The following is a 20450-nucleotide window of genomic DNA, read 5'->3' on the forward strand; positions in this document are numbered from 1 at the left end:
ATCTTGTAAACAATTGGCAAATCAAATAAATAAAATAAATAAATAAATAAATAAATAGCAGTTTGTTTCAGTAAACGTGCATATTGCAAATCCATATTAATTTAATATCCCGAGTGCTGTCACACCTGTTAAGATAAAGGGGCGTCAAAAGCAATGCTATGCGATGAAATGTCAAAGCAGGGCTGATCAAAGCAAAGGCAAAACTTAGGGTGGGGATAACGAAACTGAGCAAGCATCCCCTGTAGTTAAGAGATATAATTCCATTACCACGACTCAATGAATAGCAGCTGAGAGGGGCAGGAGCCATTATTCTTATTCAAGCTCAAGCGGGCAGAACCCCATATTTTGATAACGCTCTATCTTAAATCCCTTAGAAATGGAGAATGGCGCCAAAAATGGGCTGAAATGCAGCAACAGAACCGCCCAGGCGGCTTCAAGGTACATATGAAACAAGCATCCGCGAACAAATGAGCCCCTTGGGCGCGCAGACCGCGAGCCAATCCAGCGCTCGCCCAAAGCCCAGCAATAAACAGAGGTGGAAAGTGTAGGCAGAGGAAGCGGGGAAGGACTACAACGTCCAGAAGCCCAGTGGGCGGTAGGTGTGCGCGTGCGTAATGTAGAAAGCCGGTGTGTATGTAACCTCTCCAATAAATTAGGTCGTTTCTTCAAGGCGGAGGCGAGATTTGGGGCGCGAGGTGGTCTGGGGGCGGGGAGACATCCTCTTTCCCTCCGCCTTGTACCTTTGGGTCATGCAACCAATTGCTGACCTTCCCTGCTGGGATTAGCAAAGGGGGGCGGACAGGGGTGCAGTTTGATTCTCCCTTCCCTTTCTCGGGGCTCTAGGATTTTTTTCCTTGCAAGAAGTCGTCGGAGTCAGGAAAAGGACAAAGGCTGTCGCTTTGCGGGCAATCGGCAAAGGTAACGCTTAACACGGGGTTTGTGGGCAGCTTGTCAGAAGTTTCAGTCCGCGGACTTCTAAAAAGTTTCGTGCCACTTGTACTTGTAAAAAGAGGAGGAGGGAGATTGAAATCAGCCCGGGGAAAATGCTGTCTTGATTCTCGGCGATCTCAAAGCAGATTGGGGGCGGGGGAAGCGAGTTGGATCTGAAACTCGCCGTTTGTAGTCGGGTATTGGGTTTTGTTGCCAAAAAAAAAAAAAAAAAAAGCCGGGCCGCCGGGAAGTCGGTGCCGTTTCCCCACCACAAGCCGAAAGAAAGGTGGGCGTGAGTCGGAGATCAATAATGACTTGTATTGCAATCAATACCTCTTCTTTGCTCTTGTTTTGAGCAAGAACAGAGCTACAGGGGTTGTGCTGAGAAGATGACTTGATGTTGGCCAAGACGGCTTGAACCCTTTTGCACAGATTCAACTCTGAAAGGGGCATCCAGGTGTAGAGAACTTTAATGGACTGAATTATTTCCATGCTGGGGGAGCGGAATTATATAGTTAAATTTGCAGCCATCAACGGTATCTTGTTAAGCTGCACCTACATATCCCTAATTTTACACTGCAATATGTTTTTAGGCTCCTTTTTTTTTTTTTTTTTTACAAAGGAGTAGGTGGGATTGTTGAAAAACAGTGGGTGAAGTTTAAATGTCTCCATGTTTCATTTGTTAATTTACTTTTTGATTTCTGCCTACCTTGTAGGGGCTGTCTGTTTCACTAGAGGACACTTTTCCTTGGATGAGAAGTCCAAGGATGGAACAGCCATGGTGGAAAGGAGACCTTGCAGCTGATGTTCATCAGACACTAAGACTGAAGGTTAGTTTAGACAGCTGCTTCCTTTTCCCCCCCTCTATCCTCTATTTTTTACTGTTGCTACAATTCAAAACAGGTACAACCGGCTGTTTAGTTGTCCTTCCAAAGTAACTTCCAAATAAGAAAGACTCAAGCAACTGGAAGGTTTTTTTTTTAAATGACTGAAATTAAACTAAGGTTTCAGATTTGAAGTAACTGAGAGCCGAACATACATGGCAATTACTTTACTTAGGAAAGATCTGTTTGGAACAGATAGGTAATAAATTGTTATTAAACATATGTACTTTATGTATTAAGGAAGATGACCTTGACAGAGAGAGGCAAGGGAGAGGCTGAGGCTGAAGAAGGGTGATGCAAGTCCATTTATGTCTGTTGTATTACCTTCCCCTGTCCTCACATCACAATGATATCAGGCCTTGCATCTCTCTATCAGTGCAGTTCTACACATTTTTCAGCTGCAATCCGGCTGGCTGGATCTGCCATGGATGTAGTTGAACCACAAACTTGGTGACAGAAGTAAGGTGTAAAACAAGTTATGTAATGGAAAAAACCAAACCTGATAAAATGGAGACTGCCCTCCTCCCCTTCCCCCTTTCAAATATAGCCAAAGTCAAACCCAGTTCCTCTCTTTGCCTAATCCCATCATAGCTAAGTTGACCCTCCCTACCTCCTGAAAGCCTATTTGCCTAACAATAGAACTAACTCCAAGGACAGTGCAAAGACCTGGGCAACTTTCCCAAAGGCCAACCAATCACATCCCCAGGGTTTCCTGTCTTGTATCACTCAATTACCATTAAAATCTTTGAAAATTTTGTCTGTTGTTCAGGGTTCCTCTTTCAAGCACTTACCCAACATAATTGCAGTAGATATGGCTCTTCAGAGCTGTGCTTCTTCCTTTGACAAAACTCCACAGCAGTTATATAATTGCCATTACTATGACATCCATGCACCTTGAAGATGCTAGTATAATTATTTCAAATAGTGTGATAAGCATACATCTGGGGTTTTATTTATCTAACAAGGCCACCCATCTTACCTTCTTCAACTAGGGGATATATGGATGAATGCTCTATTTAAGCACATTTATGTTTTCTTCTGAGTAAATATGGAAAGAATCACTTTCCATGGGAAAATAATAGACTTAGTACTCTTAACCATAATTAGAACCAGTAACTTGGTTGCTAAGCAGAAAATTGTGTGACTGTGATAGGCCTCCTGTCACTTATTGTCATTAGGTGATTCACACTAGTCATTAAGGGAGACATCAAGTGACCATGACTTGTGATTTTACTTCTGTGTTCTCCATTAACTCTGGTTTTCTGGAGCTAATTGGGAAACAGGCAAATGGTGATTCTGTGACCAACTATTCTAAATTCACACCAGTTGCAAAGTGCCTGAATGGCAATCACTGTGATATATCTAAACACATGAACAGATGATTATTTAATAATTTTGACAGTTTTATCTTGAAATATACTCTCTGAGGGGAAAATATTTTAAAAAATCTATATAGAGATGTGGTATAAGTGCAGGGATACATTCTTCGCACTGATTCAGGAGCCAATTTTGAAGCCCCAGGAGTATATGTGAACGCTGGTACATCTACAAAACCAATTAGGCTACAAAATAAGCATGGTTACTTGGTGCCAAATCTTGTTGATCCTTGGCTTGGTTATTCCTGAGTTGATCCATCAAACAAAGAAAGGTGGTCCTTACTCAAGCTACTATAGTTTTAGACCTAGAGTCAGCAATCTTCTCTTAACACAGTTGGATTTACTTCTCAAACCTGCAATGGAATCCACTGAATGAAAGATGACTATTGGTCCATTACATATCTCCTACAATTGTAAAGATTCATGAGAAGAGTTCCTGATACTGCATAGCAGATGTCTTTTAGCTCTGAATAATTCTCTGGTGGTTTTTAACCATTATGGCTTTGGTATGGAAATTTGCACTTCAGGAATATTCATATTTATGTCTGTTAAATAACCTACTAGTTGGGATAACCTTTTATTGCCAATACTTCATGAGAAAAAGACCTTTTGGAATTTTTTTTAATCTAGCTGTGTTTTTCAGCACACCGCATGAAAAACAAACTGGTTTATGTTTCTCAATTAAGATGAGTGAACTGTGTGACAGGTGTGTTTTCGAAAGCACACATGGCCATAGGTTGCACATTTTTCAGCTTCTTTTGATTTGGATATCCCATTGTTCATTGTGTTGCCAGTATTGCATATGCTCATGCTTTTTTCAAAGAAACATGCAGAAAAAAGTAAGCATGAGTTTGATCTGCTTTGAACATATGAAAGAACATCTCTTTCCTAATTTGAATTATTCAGTAACATAATGTGACTTGCAATAAGAAACAGTCAATGCTTAGAATCTCCTAAGAGGTTTTATTTCTCTAAATATTTACTTTGATATATGCTAATGTTGTCTTCTGTCTCTTTGAGCAGGCCATTTAATTTTCTTTTAAATTATTTCTCCCCGACTAGAGGATACCAGATTATTTTCAAAGAACCATTTCATTCTTGAAATGTCTTTTTTCCTTATTAGCTATAAACCACAATAAATTAACAGCTAATGAAGAGGATTTTGCAATAGGAGAGTTTTCCTAATACTTTCCATGTGTATACAGAAAAATATCATGAATTAGTGATCTCTGGTAGATCTTAGCCTGAAATTTTATTTATTTACAGTATATCCGCCTGTGAAGATGCTAAAGAATTCCACTACACCAATGGTGCTGCTAAGATCCATTTGCATTATTTTTATGTCCCACACCCTTTTTGATATACTTCAAGGACTTGTGGTTGTGAATGTGCTCATAGTGTCCAGAGCTGTCCAGTTTTCATAATTTCCTAGGACAGAGATATACATACTCTAGAATGGCCCCAGAGCTATGTTTCCCCCAGAAAGACTGACACCAAATTGTAATTTGTCATGAGATAGAAGAAGAATATTCATAGAAAGTAACATCAACTGTATTTGAATTTAAACTGAGACCAAATTTATTTTTACTAAGTCCAGTATTTGAAGTCTGGTACATCACATCAAAACAAGTAGAAATCTTAGTATAAAGCTGATTGTGTACCTCTGCTCTGTGGAGTTGGACACCTCTGGAGAGTGCTAGGTAGCAGAAACAGATTTCTTCTCCCACTCCCCACCCCCCAGCCCAAATATTCTCCTTGGCTTTTCAGTGCCTGATTGATGAAAGATAAAACTATGTTTTCTCAAAGCCTGAAAGACAGTTGTTAACACTGATAACAGTGTTGAAGGATTAGCGTTATGATTGCTCCTCCCATTTATGTCTAGTGAGTGGGGAGATCTGATCTAATTGGAAAAATTAACACTACCTAGGCAGAAGCAGCCTATTGGCTAGACATTTCTATAGGCTGGTTGCAGGTGTTACCTGTTTGCATAGATTCAAACATACTGCAGCTCAGATGGTTTCAAAGCTGGTTTTTTCCCTTCTGTTCTAATATCTAATGAAACATTTTCCTTTTAGTGTTTAACTGAACACATGATGTCTTATTGTTGGATATTAACCATACACCTTCCAGTTAATATAAAACATTTTCAGCAATCAAGAAGACGTATATGATACCTACTCTCTCTAATATAGGATTAAAAATTAGGGGTACCCAGGTCTGGCAGGTGTTGGAGTGAAAGATCAGGTCTACACATTCAATTAAGCTGATTTAGCGCTAGAAGCATATGCACATGATTTTTCTTAACTAAAGATCAGCATCGGGTTAGAGTTAGATAAGGGTCAACAGCACTCAAGGAGAGTCAGACCTAGTTTGCTTGTGGCTATGTAGGGATTTTAGGCTGATTCCTCTTTTCACACTGCTCCCGGGTTCTGCTGTGCCTCGTACAGCAGGACCCCAGCATCTCAGCTTTCCAGAAGGTCTTAAGAATATATACGCTGGCATTAATATAGGCTGAGGCTGGAGCTCAGTATTTATGAACGTTAGCATATGGGGAAGTATTATTTTGCTCCTCTGAGAGTTATTTGGGAGGGTGTTGGTTTTTACTGTTTTTATGTATATTCTTATCACTATTGTGACCATATAAACTTTTTAAATCAATACATCTTTATTTGGATTGTCAAGTGACAGCATCGAAAAGTAGTCATTAGTAGCTGTTTTTCACCTTAGAAGAAAATATCCAAGGGAGTATCCATGGCTCTGTACTGATGTCTATGTCATGTAGCATTTTTATCAATGGTTTAGAATAGATGGTGAACTGATGGAACATTTATAAACTGCACCAAACTGCAAGGTGTGGCTGATGTTGAATGAGAGGAAATTCCAGAAACTCCAGACAAGCTTGAACTGTGTGTTAAAATGAAATCGATGGAATTTAACAATATGTTCTATACCAGGTAGGAAAAAGACACAAGTATAGGATGATGGAGATCTGACTTGGCAGTAGAACCCGTGAAAAGTAATTAAACATGAACCAATAGTGTGCTGCAAATTAAAATGGTGTTGTGGGGTACATTAGCCAGCCTAAAAAGCATATTGGGGGAAGTAATTTTTCCAACTTTATAGTGCCTGATCAGATTTCATGTGGAGTAGTGTGTCCTGTTCTACACACTGCAGCTTAAAAACAACAGGGGAAAAATGGAGCAAAAGGTGAAGGGTTACCCTATGAGTAATGTTAGAGAAGAAATAACAGAGATCCAAAAGCTGTCACTTAGATGAATGAGTAGATGTTTCTTTTGTTATTGAAAAAGTCAGGATTAAAACTGCAGTGTAGTTTATTAAAATTAGAGAAAGCAAATTCAGGCTAGACATTAAGGAGAAACTTTGAACTCTACAAGCTCTTGGGGAACAGGCTGACAAATAAAGTTGTGAGGTCTGCTTCCCTTGAGGTCTTCAGACAGGCTTGCATGGTCATCTGTTACAGTGGATCCTGTACTGCAGGGGTCCCCAACCCGGTCCGCGGAGCACTCTGTACCCGGCCGCAAAGAAAATAAAATAAAAAAAATGGCAGCTTTCTTTGCCTTCGGTGAATGCTGCTGGGATCAGGGATCAAGGACACAAATGAAAGAAGGGGAGGGAGGAAGCAACCAAAGCCTGTCCTGCTCTCCGGCTCAGCGGCTTTGGTTTCCTCCTGCCTCGTTCCTCTCAGTCGCTCTCTCGCTCCTCCACCAGCCCAGGAAGAAACTGCTTCAAAGAAGCCGGGGGGGGGTTGCTTTTCCTGTCGCCGCAACTCCTCCAAAGCGCCCGTTCACCCCCACCCCGCCCACGCGCGGTTCAATCCAGTGCTCCGTTCTGCCTGCCTGCCTGCCTTCGTTTCTGGTTGTTTGGGAACAGCTTCGGCTGAGAATAATAACTATTCGCCTCTTTTTATCAGCCGAAGCTGCTCCCAAACAACCAGAAACGAAGGCAGGCAGGCAGAATGGAGCACTGGATTGAACCGCACGTGGGCGGGCGGGGTGGGGGTGAACGGGCACTTCAGAGGAGGTGCGGCGACAGGAAAAGCCACCCCCCTCCCGGCTTCTTTGAAGCAGTTTCTTCCTGGGCTGGATGTTAGAGGTCCATCGTAGCTCTGAATGATCCCTAAACAAGGACTACAGGAGCTTCCTAGGGAAAACACACTGACTAAATGCTCCTCATTAAATTCCTGTTTTCACCAAACAGAGATAAGAGAAACATCAGCATGAAATTTTGTAGCTACACAGCTGGGCAAGACCTAGAACTAGAGAGACTGCAGTCAGGTGTCTTTAATGCTAGTTGTAGGGTAAACAAAGTTTTGGGAATGGAAAATACAATTCCCCCCGCCGGTCCTTGAAAAAGTGTTTCTGCTTGAAACTGGTGCCTGGTACAAAAAAGGTTGGGGACCACTGCTGTACTGAACTGTGGAAATGATTAGATTATCTCCGAAATGGTTTTCAACTCTCTGTGATTCTTTGTGGTGTATGCTAAACCAGTCAGTAATTAAATTGTACTTATATTTCTGTGTTAGTGCTACTTTTAAAAAAATGAAGTGTCTTCTCTGTGTCTGGTAGCACTGTATATCACATCTATGTGATTGGTATTTCAAAAGATCAAAGCAATGAACTTCATTGTCCTTAAGTTCTGCTCCCTTGATGATGGATAAAAGTAGCTTTTGAAGTATAGAATAGGCATTATAGAATACCTGCTTGCCTGCCTGCTAAATATGGTGTAGTTTTCTGTGAATTTGTATCCAGTTTTATTTTCCAGCCAAGTCAGAAACTGCAAAATACTCTATCTTTGAAAGGAATGTGTTGATTCCTTTCAACACATTCCATGCTTCTTGAACAAAGACTTGTGGGAGCATCTAATCCTGTTTATAAGTGCATCTGGTACATCCCAGTAGATAATTGAGCATATTGACCTGGGGAAATCAGGTCTTCTTTACCATGGTATAAATATTTACTTGTGATCCTTTTCTTTAAGAGGTTTTATCAAGTCTTTACAAACAGGGTAACTTCACCATTTTAGCCCATGTTAAAAAAAATGAACAAAGTGAGTAGAGCATATCTGGACCTGGATTTTAAATTTCAGGATTTAGTATCAATAACATGTTATGGCAAAACTGAACTAATATATAGAATTTCTCAAAGGCATTAAATTGTTTTGTTCCATTTTGATGGCAGTGCCACTGAAGAGCTATCAGGGAGTCCTCTGCTTCTGTTATGTTGTCCATGCCTCCCACAAACTTAGAGTGAAAGTTGGGAAGAGGCAATAAAGTTTCATCCAGTTGTCTTCTTTGATCAGAATGCTAATGGCATGGCTTTGGGCTGCACTGTTCATTGGCAAAATTAGCTGCTTGAGCGCAGCTAGTTCTTCCAGCATAAACAATGGCCATTACAGCATGCACTGGTTCTAGAAACTGAATTATTTGTGATCTGGATGAATATCTAACTCTTTCTCTGTCCTGTTAATTGGAAAGGTTGGAGAAAATTTTCATCAAGCTTGTCTTTTGAGGGAGATTAAACCACATACGTTCACAGACACCTTCCAGGCTCATGTTCCCGCTTGAAAAATGTAGACAAGTCAATTACATTTACTTAATCCATTCTTTTGCTCTTGGGCATTGAATTATTGAAGCAAATGCACCTAAATTTAAAGGTAGAAGTTGCATTGTCAAGAGTACTGTTAATGCAAAACTGCTTTCTATTCTGACTTTGCTTCTGCTTGAATTCCACAAAAGTGATGTGGAATTCATTTAAAACAAGCAACATCCTAGGAGGTTGTGCTTTTTGTTTTTATATTCAGTTGGTATAGATAAATTCTTATGCATCATTTGTCTAACCAATTGAATATAAGAATAAAAAGCACGACCTAGGATATTGCTTGTTTTAAGTTGAATTCTACATCAACTTTGCCTTCACCTCTGTCTTCAAATATATAGAAGAGTATTCTTTTGTGAAGATTTTATAGTAACAAGGTCAGGACGATCTCCTTAGTTGGTAGCAGTCTTTCTCATGTTTTTTTTTTAATGTTGGGGGAACCATTGGAGGAACCATAATTTTCAGGTCTTAGGAGAACGCCTGCCTAAAAATATAAAAACCTCACAATCAAGTAATTTCTACCACTTTTATGACCTTTACAATAACAGGAAAGGAGCAGGCCCACCACCAAGTAGTATTATTTGAAAATTCCCACCTTTATCAGCTATAGTTCGAAAAACAATGTTTGTTTGTTTGTTTTGTCTATCATGATCTCTCGTAGAACCTCAGCTGGAAAAAAAAAAACTAGTCCAGAGTCTGGTTTTCATAAGTCAGGATTATCAAATGCCGCTGTTAACATGCTATTTTGTAAATAATGCTTCTTTGTCAGAAATGTGATTTTAAGTATTTAGCATAATATACAACGTAACAGTTGTTGGGTTTTGGTTTTTTTTAAAGATCTCTATACACAAGTTTCTTATTTCTTAGAATATGGACAATTTGTTATAAATTTAATTGTTTTTCAATTCCTAATTATCTGGACAGAAGGGTGGATGGGACTATTTTGTATTCCTGTCATTGTTATCAACTTGCCAGAACAGGTGGTGCAATGTTAATCTGGATGTTCTCTTTACTGAAATGGCTATTCCCCTTTTCTTCCCCGCCTCCTTGTTTGTGTTGCCATAGGAGCTGAAACTGCCTGTCTACAAGGCCCATTCTCCGCAAATCGAAAGACGACGCTATTTTGCTCACCTCCTTACTGTCCTCAGCAGCCATTGCCAACTTTGTCCCATGGCTCGGCACCTTGCTGTTTACTTGCTGGACATTTTTATGGATCGCTATGATGTTACTGTGAAGCAGTTATATGTTGTCTCAATTGCATGTCTTCTCCTTGCAAGTAAGTCACCTTACCTAATGGTAGAGAAATCATGCAGTAAGATTTGGGTGGGGTCTTTCTCAAGTAAATGCACGAAGAAAGCCACTATAAATCGTGCAGTATAATGCATCAAGAGATGGTTGCTTTTAAGACAGCATTTCAGTAATCTTTGGCTTGGATTTTTTAGTGATGTCTTCAGTTTCTTGTAGCACAGAATGATTGTTCAAATTACAGGTAGTCCTTAAGACCAGTGTTCATACTATAACCATTGCAGCATTCCCATGATCAGAGTAGGGGTGCTTGGCAAATGGCATGTATTTATGACGGTTGTAGTTTCCTGGGGTCATGTGATCAATCACATTTTGCAAATCTTCTAACATGCAAAGTCAATGGGGAACCAGATTCATTTAATAGCCTTGTTACTAACAAGTGCAGTGATTCACTTAACTGTTGCACGAGAGGTAAAATGGGGCAAAATTCAGCTGTCTTGCTTAGCGATAGAAATTTTGGGCTCAATTGTAGTCATAAGTCAAGGACTACCTGTACAGTCCAGAACAACCAGAACTACACTAAAGAATGTTATGTATTCGGTGTGGTGGCCTTTAGATAGTCTTGTAATGACATGAAAGCTGTTTTTACCCACTATATTGCTATGATACTGGAAGACCTAAAGTAGAAGTTAAGCTACCCTTGTATTTGTGGCTAAAAATCTCCCAGACTTGTTAACCATTGACCATCCTGTCTGGTGCTGCTGTGAATTGTAGTTCAGCCACCACCTGCTTCCCCATGGCCTGTCTAACTCTGTAACGCATCCTTATAAGTCTTTAGAGGTAGTGCAGACATTTTAACAGATTGTCTAAGCAAACATATTTCAAGGTTGTAACAGATTTTTTTTTCAGGTTGTTAATTCCTTGTTGGAAAGCTGTCATGGTCCTAAACAAATGAAATGCACACAAAACCATTTTGAGCAGGCTTTTTTAAGGAGAGTGTTGCCTATAGTTATTGGTGCAGTTAGATTTCAAAAGACCAATCTGAAAAGGTGGAGATAAGCAACAGCTAATAAAACAACAAACACAAGCGAAGGGATCAGTGTGTCTTCTAGTATTCATTGTCCGCCCTTTGTTCTCTGCTCCCATAGAACATTTTTTACATGTTGATTTTGACCCCCACAAGCTAGAAAAATGCTGATTGCAAATGTGTGAAACTTAAGGAAGAAGAAGGAAAAAACACTTTTCTAATTTTTTATTAATATAGAACAGGACCAGAGTTTTTGACATTCATACTTCTATAGTATCAGTAATCCTCTAGTGAGACTCTGATTCATTTTTTGAGAAACCAGAATTCTGGCTTGTTGGGAATGTACAAGCTGTGGTGTACTCTGGACTTTAAGACAAAACTCTTTGGCTGTCGCCTACTGTTCTGAATATGGAAATGGGATATTTTCATCTGTATTATTATTAGCTCATTAGATAATTCTGAAACCTGGATGACGTGCTTTTGGGGGACTCTACAACAAAAAGGAACAACTGGAAGATTAGAAGCCATGGCCAATTATCTAGAGTTGCCAGATCTGGGCTCCAAGTATCTGTGCATCTATTAGATAATAGCAAAGAGGTCCAAAAATGCTAAATCTTTGTTCCCATCTAGTGATTGTTTGCAGAGCAGTTCTAATACAGGTAGTGCTCAACTTACAACAGTTCACTTAGTGACTGAAGTTACAACAGCACTGAAAAAAGTGACTTGTGACCATTTTTCACATTTATGACCACTGTAGCATCCCCATGGCCACATGATTTATATTCAAATGATTGACAACTGATTCACATTTATGACAGTTGCAGTGTCCTAGAGTCTTGTGATTCCCTTTTGCAACCTTCTGACAAGCATTTAATAGAGAAATCAGATTCACTTAACAACTGTGTTACTAATTTAACCACTGCAGTCATTCACTTAACAAAGGTAGCAACAAAAGTCGTAAAATGGGGCAAAACTTAACAAATTTCTCACCTAGCAACAAGGTTTTTACTGTCACCCCCTTTTTTTTCCCCTGGAGCTCTTTTGAGGATGGATGCAGATGCTTTGCTATTAAATTTTCTCTCTCTCCACCCCGTATTTTTATGCTTGATTGCTTTGATTTTTATACATTGCAAAGTTTGGAAATTATCAGGCAAACCTTACAGTGTATTTATTTTTAACTTCAATGTTTCAAAGAAAGAAAGGCTAAATTTATGCAGTAGCTATTAATGTTGCAATATTTTAGAGTAAATATTTCCAAATTCCTGCACAATTAAGAAAGAATGCAACATCATTGAGCCTTTATATTGGTTGTGTTTAGCTAGCATTAAAAAAATCATGCTGCAAAAAAAAAAAATCCTTCCCTTTCATGCTTCAATTACCCACAATGCTTGAATTTGAAACTGGGATTTGTCTAAAGAGAAAAGGTAGAACGTGGTCTCAGATCCATCTTATATCCACAAATTCAGACATGATGGAACTGTGGTTTGTTTTTATAGCAGAAAAAAAATTATCGGCCTCTTGTATCCACGAGGACTAATGAATCTACAGATGGCTTAAACATATAGTATGATGGTATAAGATGGATATGGGCCTTGAATCAATCTCCTTGTGTTCATCTTTCCTTAGGCAAATTTGAAGAGAAGGAAGATAAGGTGCCCAAACTAGAGCTGCTGAACAACTTTGCTTACATGTGCAGCCTTAATCTAATGCTTACGAAAAAAGACCTACTGAAGATGGAACTGTTGCTCCTGGAGAGCTTCAATTGGAACCTGTGTCTGCCAACCCCGGCACACTACATTGACTATTACCTCTTCGCCTCTGTCAGTGCGGGTGACCTCCACAAAGGCTGGCCCATCACATCTGTCACTAAGTTCAAAGCCATCATGGAGAAATATTCTCACTTGTTCCTAGAAGCTTCACTGCAAGGTAATAATCGGGTCCTGGTTAGGAGCATTTGAGGTGTAGGAAATCTCCTAGTCGCCTTGAGGACTAAAAGAAAGTGTAATGTTACCAGAAGGGATTAAGGCAGGGATTCCCCAAGCTGTTCAACCCATCAACCCCTTCATGAAATTTCAGACAGTTCATTGATCCCATATCACATGAATAGAATAGAATAGAATAGAATAGAACAGAACAGAACAGAACAGAATAGAACAGAACAGAACAGAACTTTATTACGGTCTTAGATCAGCAATAGACATCACTATTTACAATATATATATAAAAATACTGACACATAATATATTAATGGTGGCCCATATTATATGAAAATAATGCTGTACATACTACTGAGTATTACTATGAATGAATAGAATAGAATACTTTATTGGCCAAGTGTGATTGGACACACAAGGAATTTGTCTTGGTGCAAATACTCTCAGTATACACAAAAGAAAAGATACATTCGTCAAAGAGTCAAGAATCATAAGGTACAACACTTAATAATAGTCATAGGGTACAATAAGGACAACCATTCAGATAGTCTCATCGAGTTTTCGGGATCAGTGTTGACTTTGGAAAACCCTGAAGAGGCCAATCATTTAAGCACATTTTTAAATAGGAGTGTGAGAATGGGAAGGAAAAGCCACTAGGAGGCAGTGTTATGCCTCTAACCATTTTAGAAAAACTCATCAATCCATGATTCAGCTCTATGATCACAACTTTGGCGAATTTTGATTCTTGGGTTTTTTCAACGTAGAGGTAATGCAAGACTGAAGATAGTTAAAAAGCACATTTTATCAGTTCTTCCTATGCTATTAAAGAATGTAAAGCACCAAATAGTGATTTACCTGTTATAAAGTATCAGCAGAGTGATCAGTTGCATGTTTCCTTGACAATGAATTTTGTTGGTAGTATTCAAAGGACCCAACTCACTAAGTCAGCTATTCATTCTCCTGTGCAGCTACCCACATCACATGATTGTCAATGTCGTGTGAAATGAGGGGGCAGAATTGCTAGGCATTGGGCAGCATATAAATTTAACATGTTATTGGTAATTCCAACGTTTTCCAATATTGCAAAGGAAACTGAGAAGCTGTCAACTCTTTTCCTCACCCTCCATAAAAGCAAATTTTAAAATTTTCAGCAGTCTGAACATTGGAATTCAGGGAGAAGCTCAGACAGACCTTCTCATTTTTAACTTCCCTCCATTCAGCCAAGAGAGTGGGGGGTGGGGTTTTTTGCAAAATATCACACATTTCTGGAGCAGTCCTAGCTTTGCAGGGCATTCCAGAAGCCTCACCGTTTGGACAGCATCGGAATTTGGTTTAATTTTTAAGTAAGCATGCTCATGTTTGCAGTGTTAGAGGTCTAAATGAAGCAGTAAATTAAAGGAAGCCTATTTAAGAGCATTTTTCATACCATGAGATATTATCTAGCACACCAAGAGATTTCATGATGTTCCTTGCAAACAGGCATGACACCTCAGTATTAATCAGTTTTGTCCCAAAGAGAATTCATGTTTAAACAGCAGTCTTATATGTTTGTTTCTTCTCTTTCCCCTGTTCCCCCCACTCCCAGATCATGTTTTTCTCTCTTTTCGGCCTTCTCTGGTTGCTGCTGCTTGTGTGGGTGCCTCCCGCGTCTACCTTGAGATGTCTCCCCCATGGACCACACAGCTTCAACTGCTGACATGTTATTCCTGGGAACATCTTGTTCCTTGCATTGAACTCCTGCTTGGGTAAGTTTCAAAGTGAAGTAGACCATTCTCCTGAGCTGCCAATACAGTGTTATGGAGCAGACAATTGCCGTGTTTGGATCTAAAGTAGGCAGGAGTGGGTTCCTTGTCCATTGGCTGCTCCCACAAAGAAATTATAGCCTTTTCTGGTCTCAAAGGGGAGTTGCATGAGCCCAGGAAAATAGGTGCAAATTAGTTAAAAGGATTTGCTATTGGTGATTAATCTTCAGTGACTTACTGTATGCTTGCATTCGGAAATAAAATGTTGGACTATAGATAGGGGCACTGTTGTTGCCCTGATCCAAGATTTTACTGAGTGACACTTCCTCTTGAATGATGTAGTTCCTGCTCCCATTGTCCTAAGCCTTTGCAGTGTGTTAATATAGTAGGTGATATTATGTGTTAATATAATAGATTCCTGCATAGATATTTGCCACATCAGCAAATTGATGGGCAACTTTTAAAATAAATTCTTAGCACACCATAACTCTAGTTCATCAGTTTCTCTTTCCTGAACTTGAAATAAGAGAATGTAAATGGTATTTAGCTATAAAATTACTGAAAACACAAAATATTCAGGAATTTTAATTTTTCTCCAGCAGCATATGGGTTATTATGGGGAAGTTTGTTTATTCAGCAACCAAATTTCATATTTTTTTAAAAAGAAAATTGCATTTAAAATTATAACCGAAAAAAACCCAAAAGGTCAAAGCAAAAGATAAACACATTATGAAAAATATATAACACACTTAAAAATATGTAAATAAATAAAATATAAACTGTAACTTGTAACAACAGTTACAATTTTATATAATCTAATATTTATATTACATGTAATATTATATTACAATCATGCTTTTTAAAAATCTAATGTACTTTGCTGAATGAGTCCTATATTTCATTGTATTTATCCTTACAAAGTCTATGTCTATAAGCAATCCCCTCATAGGTAGCAAGTGTAATTATGTCTTGAATCTATTGAATAAATGAAGCCATCTTTCCAATGATGTAATGTCAATCTTTTAGTTGTAATATAGCACAGAGAGTTCATTCATGTTGTCCATTTGTCAGATTCTGTGTACTAGATATGTAATTCAAGAGAATACTAATCTCTGAAAATATTAGCTGTTTGTTGTACAGTCAGATTTAGAAGTACACCACTATTTTCTCACAAAATGTAGTATGTTAAGTATAGGGTAATGGAAAAAGATGTGTTTTTATTTCCAACATAATGCTCTCCTGGACAGTTTTCAATACAAATGTAATGGAGTCCAATTATATTTTTGTTGTATAAGTCATAGTTTAAGGTCCACTGACACACTAGGTATAGAAGTTAAGACACTTTCCCATTGTCTAGGTAATACAGAAATTTCTAACTTTGTAGTTTATTAATCTCTTAGCATCTGTATATAAAATTGATTTACAGATAACATATATATAGAAACTAATTGTACATGTTAAAAGATTTAACCAGTTCTATTGCCTTATAGGGTATCTGGGAAGCTGGAAATACTTTTGTCCAATGTTGTTAACAAATGTAGCTATAAATATTGCCCTTGAGTTAAATCTGATAAATGATACTTGCCAATAAAGGAGAATATTTGTAGCTCAGAAGTGACAAGAAGGGTCTTTGGTGCTCTCTGAGCTTGTTCTTTTTTTTTTTTGGCTGAGATTTGATTACCCAAGCTAGGTAACATCATCAGTGCTAGTTGATACTTGTTTCTTAGCACAGCGTATGTTAATTAGTTTCACATTTCTTTTCAAAACATGGTTTGATTGTGTTTTTTATTTATTTTCTCCTAGCAAAGTTCACAGTAAGGACCCCAGAGAAGACACACGGGACAAGGATTCCCTAAGCCTGTTGCAACAGCAGCAGCAGCAAATTATGGAAAGCCTAAACCTCCAGACGCCAACTCACGTTCTCTTCCAACAGCCACAGTACCACCCCCTGCCCCAGCCCTCAGCTGTCCTGTCACAGTTCTGTTCTCCGATACAGGATCTGTGCTCCGCTTATCGGGACTCCCTGCAAGCTCCTCGATCCAGTGGTCTCAGTTCAGGGAGTAGTATGCTGAGTACTTACTCCGCCCTGCAGGAGAATTTCCAACCTGTTTTGCAGACCATGTCTCTCCAAGGGCCAATCGCGATGCAGGTAGCCATTTCAACAGAATCCAGGCATTGCCTCTCATTGGTCTATGGCAGCAGCTACTTCAGCAGGCATCACTCATACCCAGCAGGCTGTTTTGATGGTTGAGCGCCTATGGAAAAAGGTAGCCAGAGAGAGGCAGGATGTTTTGTCAGGAAAACATAGGAGCACACAAACCAGATCGCCCATGTAACTATCAGCAGGATCTCTATGACGAAATGGCTGAACAAAAAACAGATCCAACTCACAAATGAATTTTGATTTCTCAGTATGTGTGCTTTGTAAGGAAGCAAGACTTTAAGAAAAAAAATTAAAAAAATATACCTCACTGATTTGCCAGGCTTCATTTTGAGGGAGGAAGACCTGGAAAAGCTACTTCCATAAGACAAACTTTTGCTGTAAGGTAACTTCCCTGTGGCACATGTGTATAGTTGCTTCCCTGATGAGTTTTGCAGGTGGATGATTGTAGTTTTTAGGCCTGGAACCTTCTATTGGTGATAAAAAGTCCAGTGTTTGTTGCACTCACCTTGATCTCTCTCTCTCTCTCTCTCGATCTCTCTCTGGCAGAATACTTTATGAAGAAACTTCCTTGTTGCTTATTGGAAAATTCGCACAGCAATATATTAAACATGAAAATAGGGAGAGAAACACTTTGAACTTTCTGAATACATTTAGTAGGTTAAGTGCCACTTGAGTTTCATATGTATAGTATTTTTAATTGCCTTTTTAAAGTACCTCTAGATATTTGAGATGCTGCTGCCTTATATCACAAACAGTCATTTGTTGAGAAAATATGGTTTACAAGTTATATCAGGGATTAATGTTTACTTGAAGCAGTCCACTGTAAAGAAAAATAGTTAAATCCCTTGATTTTTGAGGGAATTGCTGCCTTTTATTGTAGGATGTTAGGAATTTAGAAAAGTAGACAAAAACATAGAAGGACTCTTAAAAAAGGAAAGAACTCTTAAAGGGTTCAAGAATAAAGAATGCAAGGTTAATAGAAGGTGATCAAACAACTGAAAAGTTGCATTCCTAAAAAGTTACTAACTGGAATAATACTATAAATGACTATTGAGATAGGTTGCCATGCAAGCTATTTTCAAGACAATACATAAATCAACATGACAAAGTAAATAACAATTCACTTTGAATATTAGCATTTAAAGCAAGGGATGAACCACCATGATAAGAAAGCTAATCTCTATCTACAAATGCTTCTCTAGCACCTTGACTTGGTTCTTTCTAGCTGGACTCCAGAACTAGGAAGTACTGTAAGTTTTGAAAAGAGGAGAGAGATAAACATTAGCAGAAAATAATTGATGGAAATGGGTGGGCTACAGTACCGTGCCCCCACCACTGATTCTCTTCTAAAAATATAGATTTGACAACACTTTGCCAGATTTTGCCTTGCCCCAGTGCTCCAATATTTCTATATAAACGTACTTTAGAATCATGGCCTTAAACAATTTTGTATGATTAAGTTTTGTACTAGACTTGTGTGGCTCCAATTTCAAAATATGTTGAAGGTGTCTACTGTGTGAATTTGCCACTTGATGTGGAGCTATTGTCACTAAATGACAGTATTTTTATGGAATGTTTCTCAGGATTGCAATAACTATGTGCAATATGCTTTTATTCTATCGAATATATAGAGTTTGTGTTGTTGAGAATGCAGTGGTAAAATGTTAATTGTTCATTTTGCTTTAAGTTATGATTTTCAGAGAGAAAGTGAAGAATTTCTAAATGAAGAAGGGAATGCTGCTTTTAATGTAGGGGAAGAATGTTTCCTTTTATTGAAAAGTCTAGTGACTGGGCTTTCCCGCTTTTGATGATAACATATGTAGCAAGACAAAGTTGGAAATGTTTTTGTATGGATTTTCTTTCTGTGTTAGAAACATCTTTGTCAAAAATTGTAGCTGGACTTGTACGTTACCTTTTATGTATTTATATACAACTTTTTAACTACAACATTTAAGCAGACAATAGTCACTTAATTGTATAAAAACCACTGGAGAAGCTCAAGCTTATAGAATTTGGCCTGGTTATTTCATGACATCCTGTAAAGATGTTTTTGTGTATTGAAATTTTCTGTTTCTGTCTTTAAGAAGTTTATTGAATAAACAGCACAAAACGTTAATGGTCTTGTCTCCTTTTGGGTGCTCATAATCTTCATAGGCTGTACTACACCCTTTAATCAAATGTCTCCAGTTCCTTCCATACCTGTAATAAGTTTCATAGTGGTAGGAGGCAAACATTAAATTAATCTAGAAGCTATCCAATGACTCTAGTGGTTTGCCCTGTAAAAAGTAATAAATAATAAGACCATCCACTTCAGGAAGAAACACACACAACATGCCAAATATAAATGAAAGACTGAACTTACTAGGCCTGGGAGAACAGTCAGGTTTTCAAAGACATACAGATCTCGGGCCAGTGCTGCTCTAGAAAGTACACAACACAATAGAAGAGAAGGCCTTTGAACCTACTAATTTATTTAAGAAGCAGGCTTTCTTTTGATGTTGCTGAATATGTGCAAGCTTGCCATTGCAAAGGTGCACACTATACAACATATGTATCCTAGGAAAGCCACCTCTTGACCTGTTTTAGCATCTGATTAACTCCACTTTGCAAATAGACATTCAAGACTTCACCAAGTCACTTATAATTAAAAATAATTGAGTTGCTTTCCAATTTAGTTTCCTGGAAGCAGTTCTCAATTGTGCAAATAAGGAATTAAATTCCACTTCTAGCTGATGAGAACAAAGGAATCTCAGCACTGCAATAGAGCACTTTTAAATAGAATGCAAAGCCTTCTCTCATGTTTTATTTGCAGCTCAGAATTTCTACTCAAAAGCAACTATTATCAAACACAGGTTCTTTTTATTAGCTTACTGAAGTTAGCATCTATTCATGATGCCTGAGTACACTTGTTGCTATCAGTTGTACATTATATCAATGAACAGCTCATTAGTATAAAAAACTAGTTCCTGAATATGAGCAGGGAGTGGAGAGAGAAATGGGTATTCTTTCCTGAATCCTGTAGAGCTAGGAAGCTTTGCTTACATGGTGTTCCTATTTTCAGGAGACAAAAGGAACAATTGCTAAATTGACAGCTATGAAAATTTTTATGGAAAATTATGTCCTATCTAAAGAAGTTCCTAGTGAGGTTTTCTGGAGCCAATTGGTAGCAACACTGAAGACTGAGTTTCTGGCCAATCCAGACACCCAGTGTCTGTACTTTGTTCTATCTAAGCCATGGGTGTCAAACCCAAGGCTCGTGGGCTAGATTCAGCCCGCAAGGTGCTTAGGTCTGGCCCACAGTGTGCCCTGGAAACAGCAAAGAACTGGCCCGCAGAGCCTCTGTAGCCCTCCTGGGCCCTATTTTTGGATGCGACAGCCTCCTGCAGCCCTCTGCCAGTGGAAACAGGGCCCAAGTTCCATTTTCGCTGGCAGAGAGATGGAGGCCATCATGGCCAAAAATGAGGCCCTGGGGGGGCAAGCACGCCCCCCCCCACGCTCCATTTTGCTGGCAGAGGGCCAGCAAAAGAAACTAA

General features: G+C 38.8%; 1 protein-coding gene across 1 annotated transcript; it reads left to right on the top strand.

The window, feature by feature from the left end:
• Positions 1-613: 613 nt before the first annotated feature.
• CCNJL (cyclin J like) lies at positions 614-19031 on the top strand. The gene is made up of 6 exons (XM_026681648.2): positions 614-918; positions 1647-1760; positions 9871-10081; positions 12704-13003; positions 14597-14756; positions 16557-19031. The coding sequence occupies exons 2-6, from the start codon at positions 1683-1685 to the stop codon at positions 17002-17004; spliced, it is 1197 nt and encodes a 398-aa protein (XP_026537433.2). The 5' UTR covers positions 614-918; positions 1647-1682; the 3' UTR covers positions 17005-19031.
• The last annotated feature ends 1419 nt before the right edge of the window (positions 19032-20450 follow it).

This window comes from Notechis scutatus, chromosome 2, assembly GCF_049901735.1.
Source record: "Notechis scutatus isolate UNSWTSFEM ecotype Mainland chromosome 2, rNotScu1.2, whole genome shotgun sequence".
Taxonomy (NCBI): domain Eukaryota; kingdom Metazoa; phylum Chordata; class Lepidosauria; order Squamata; family Elapidae; genus Notechis; species Notechis scutatus.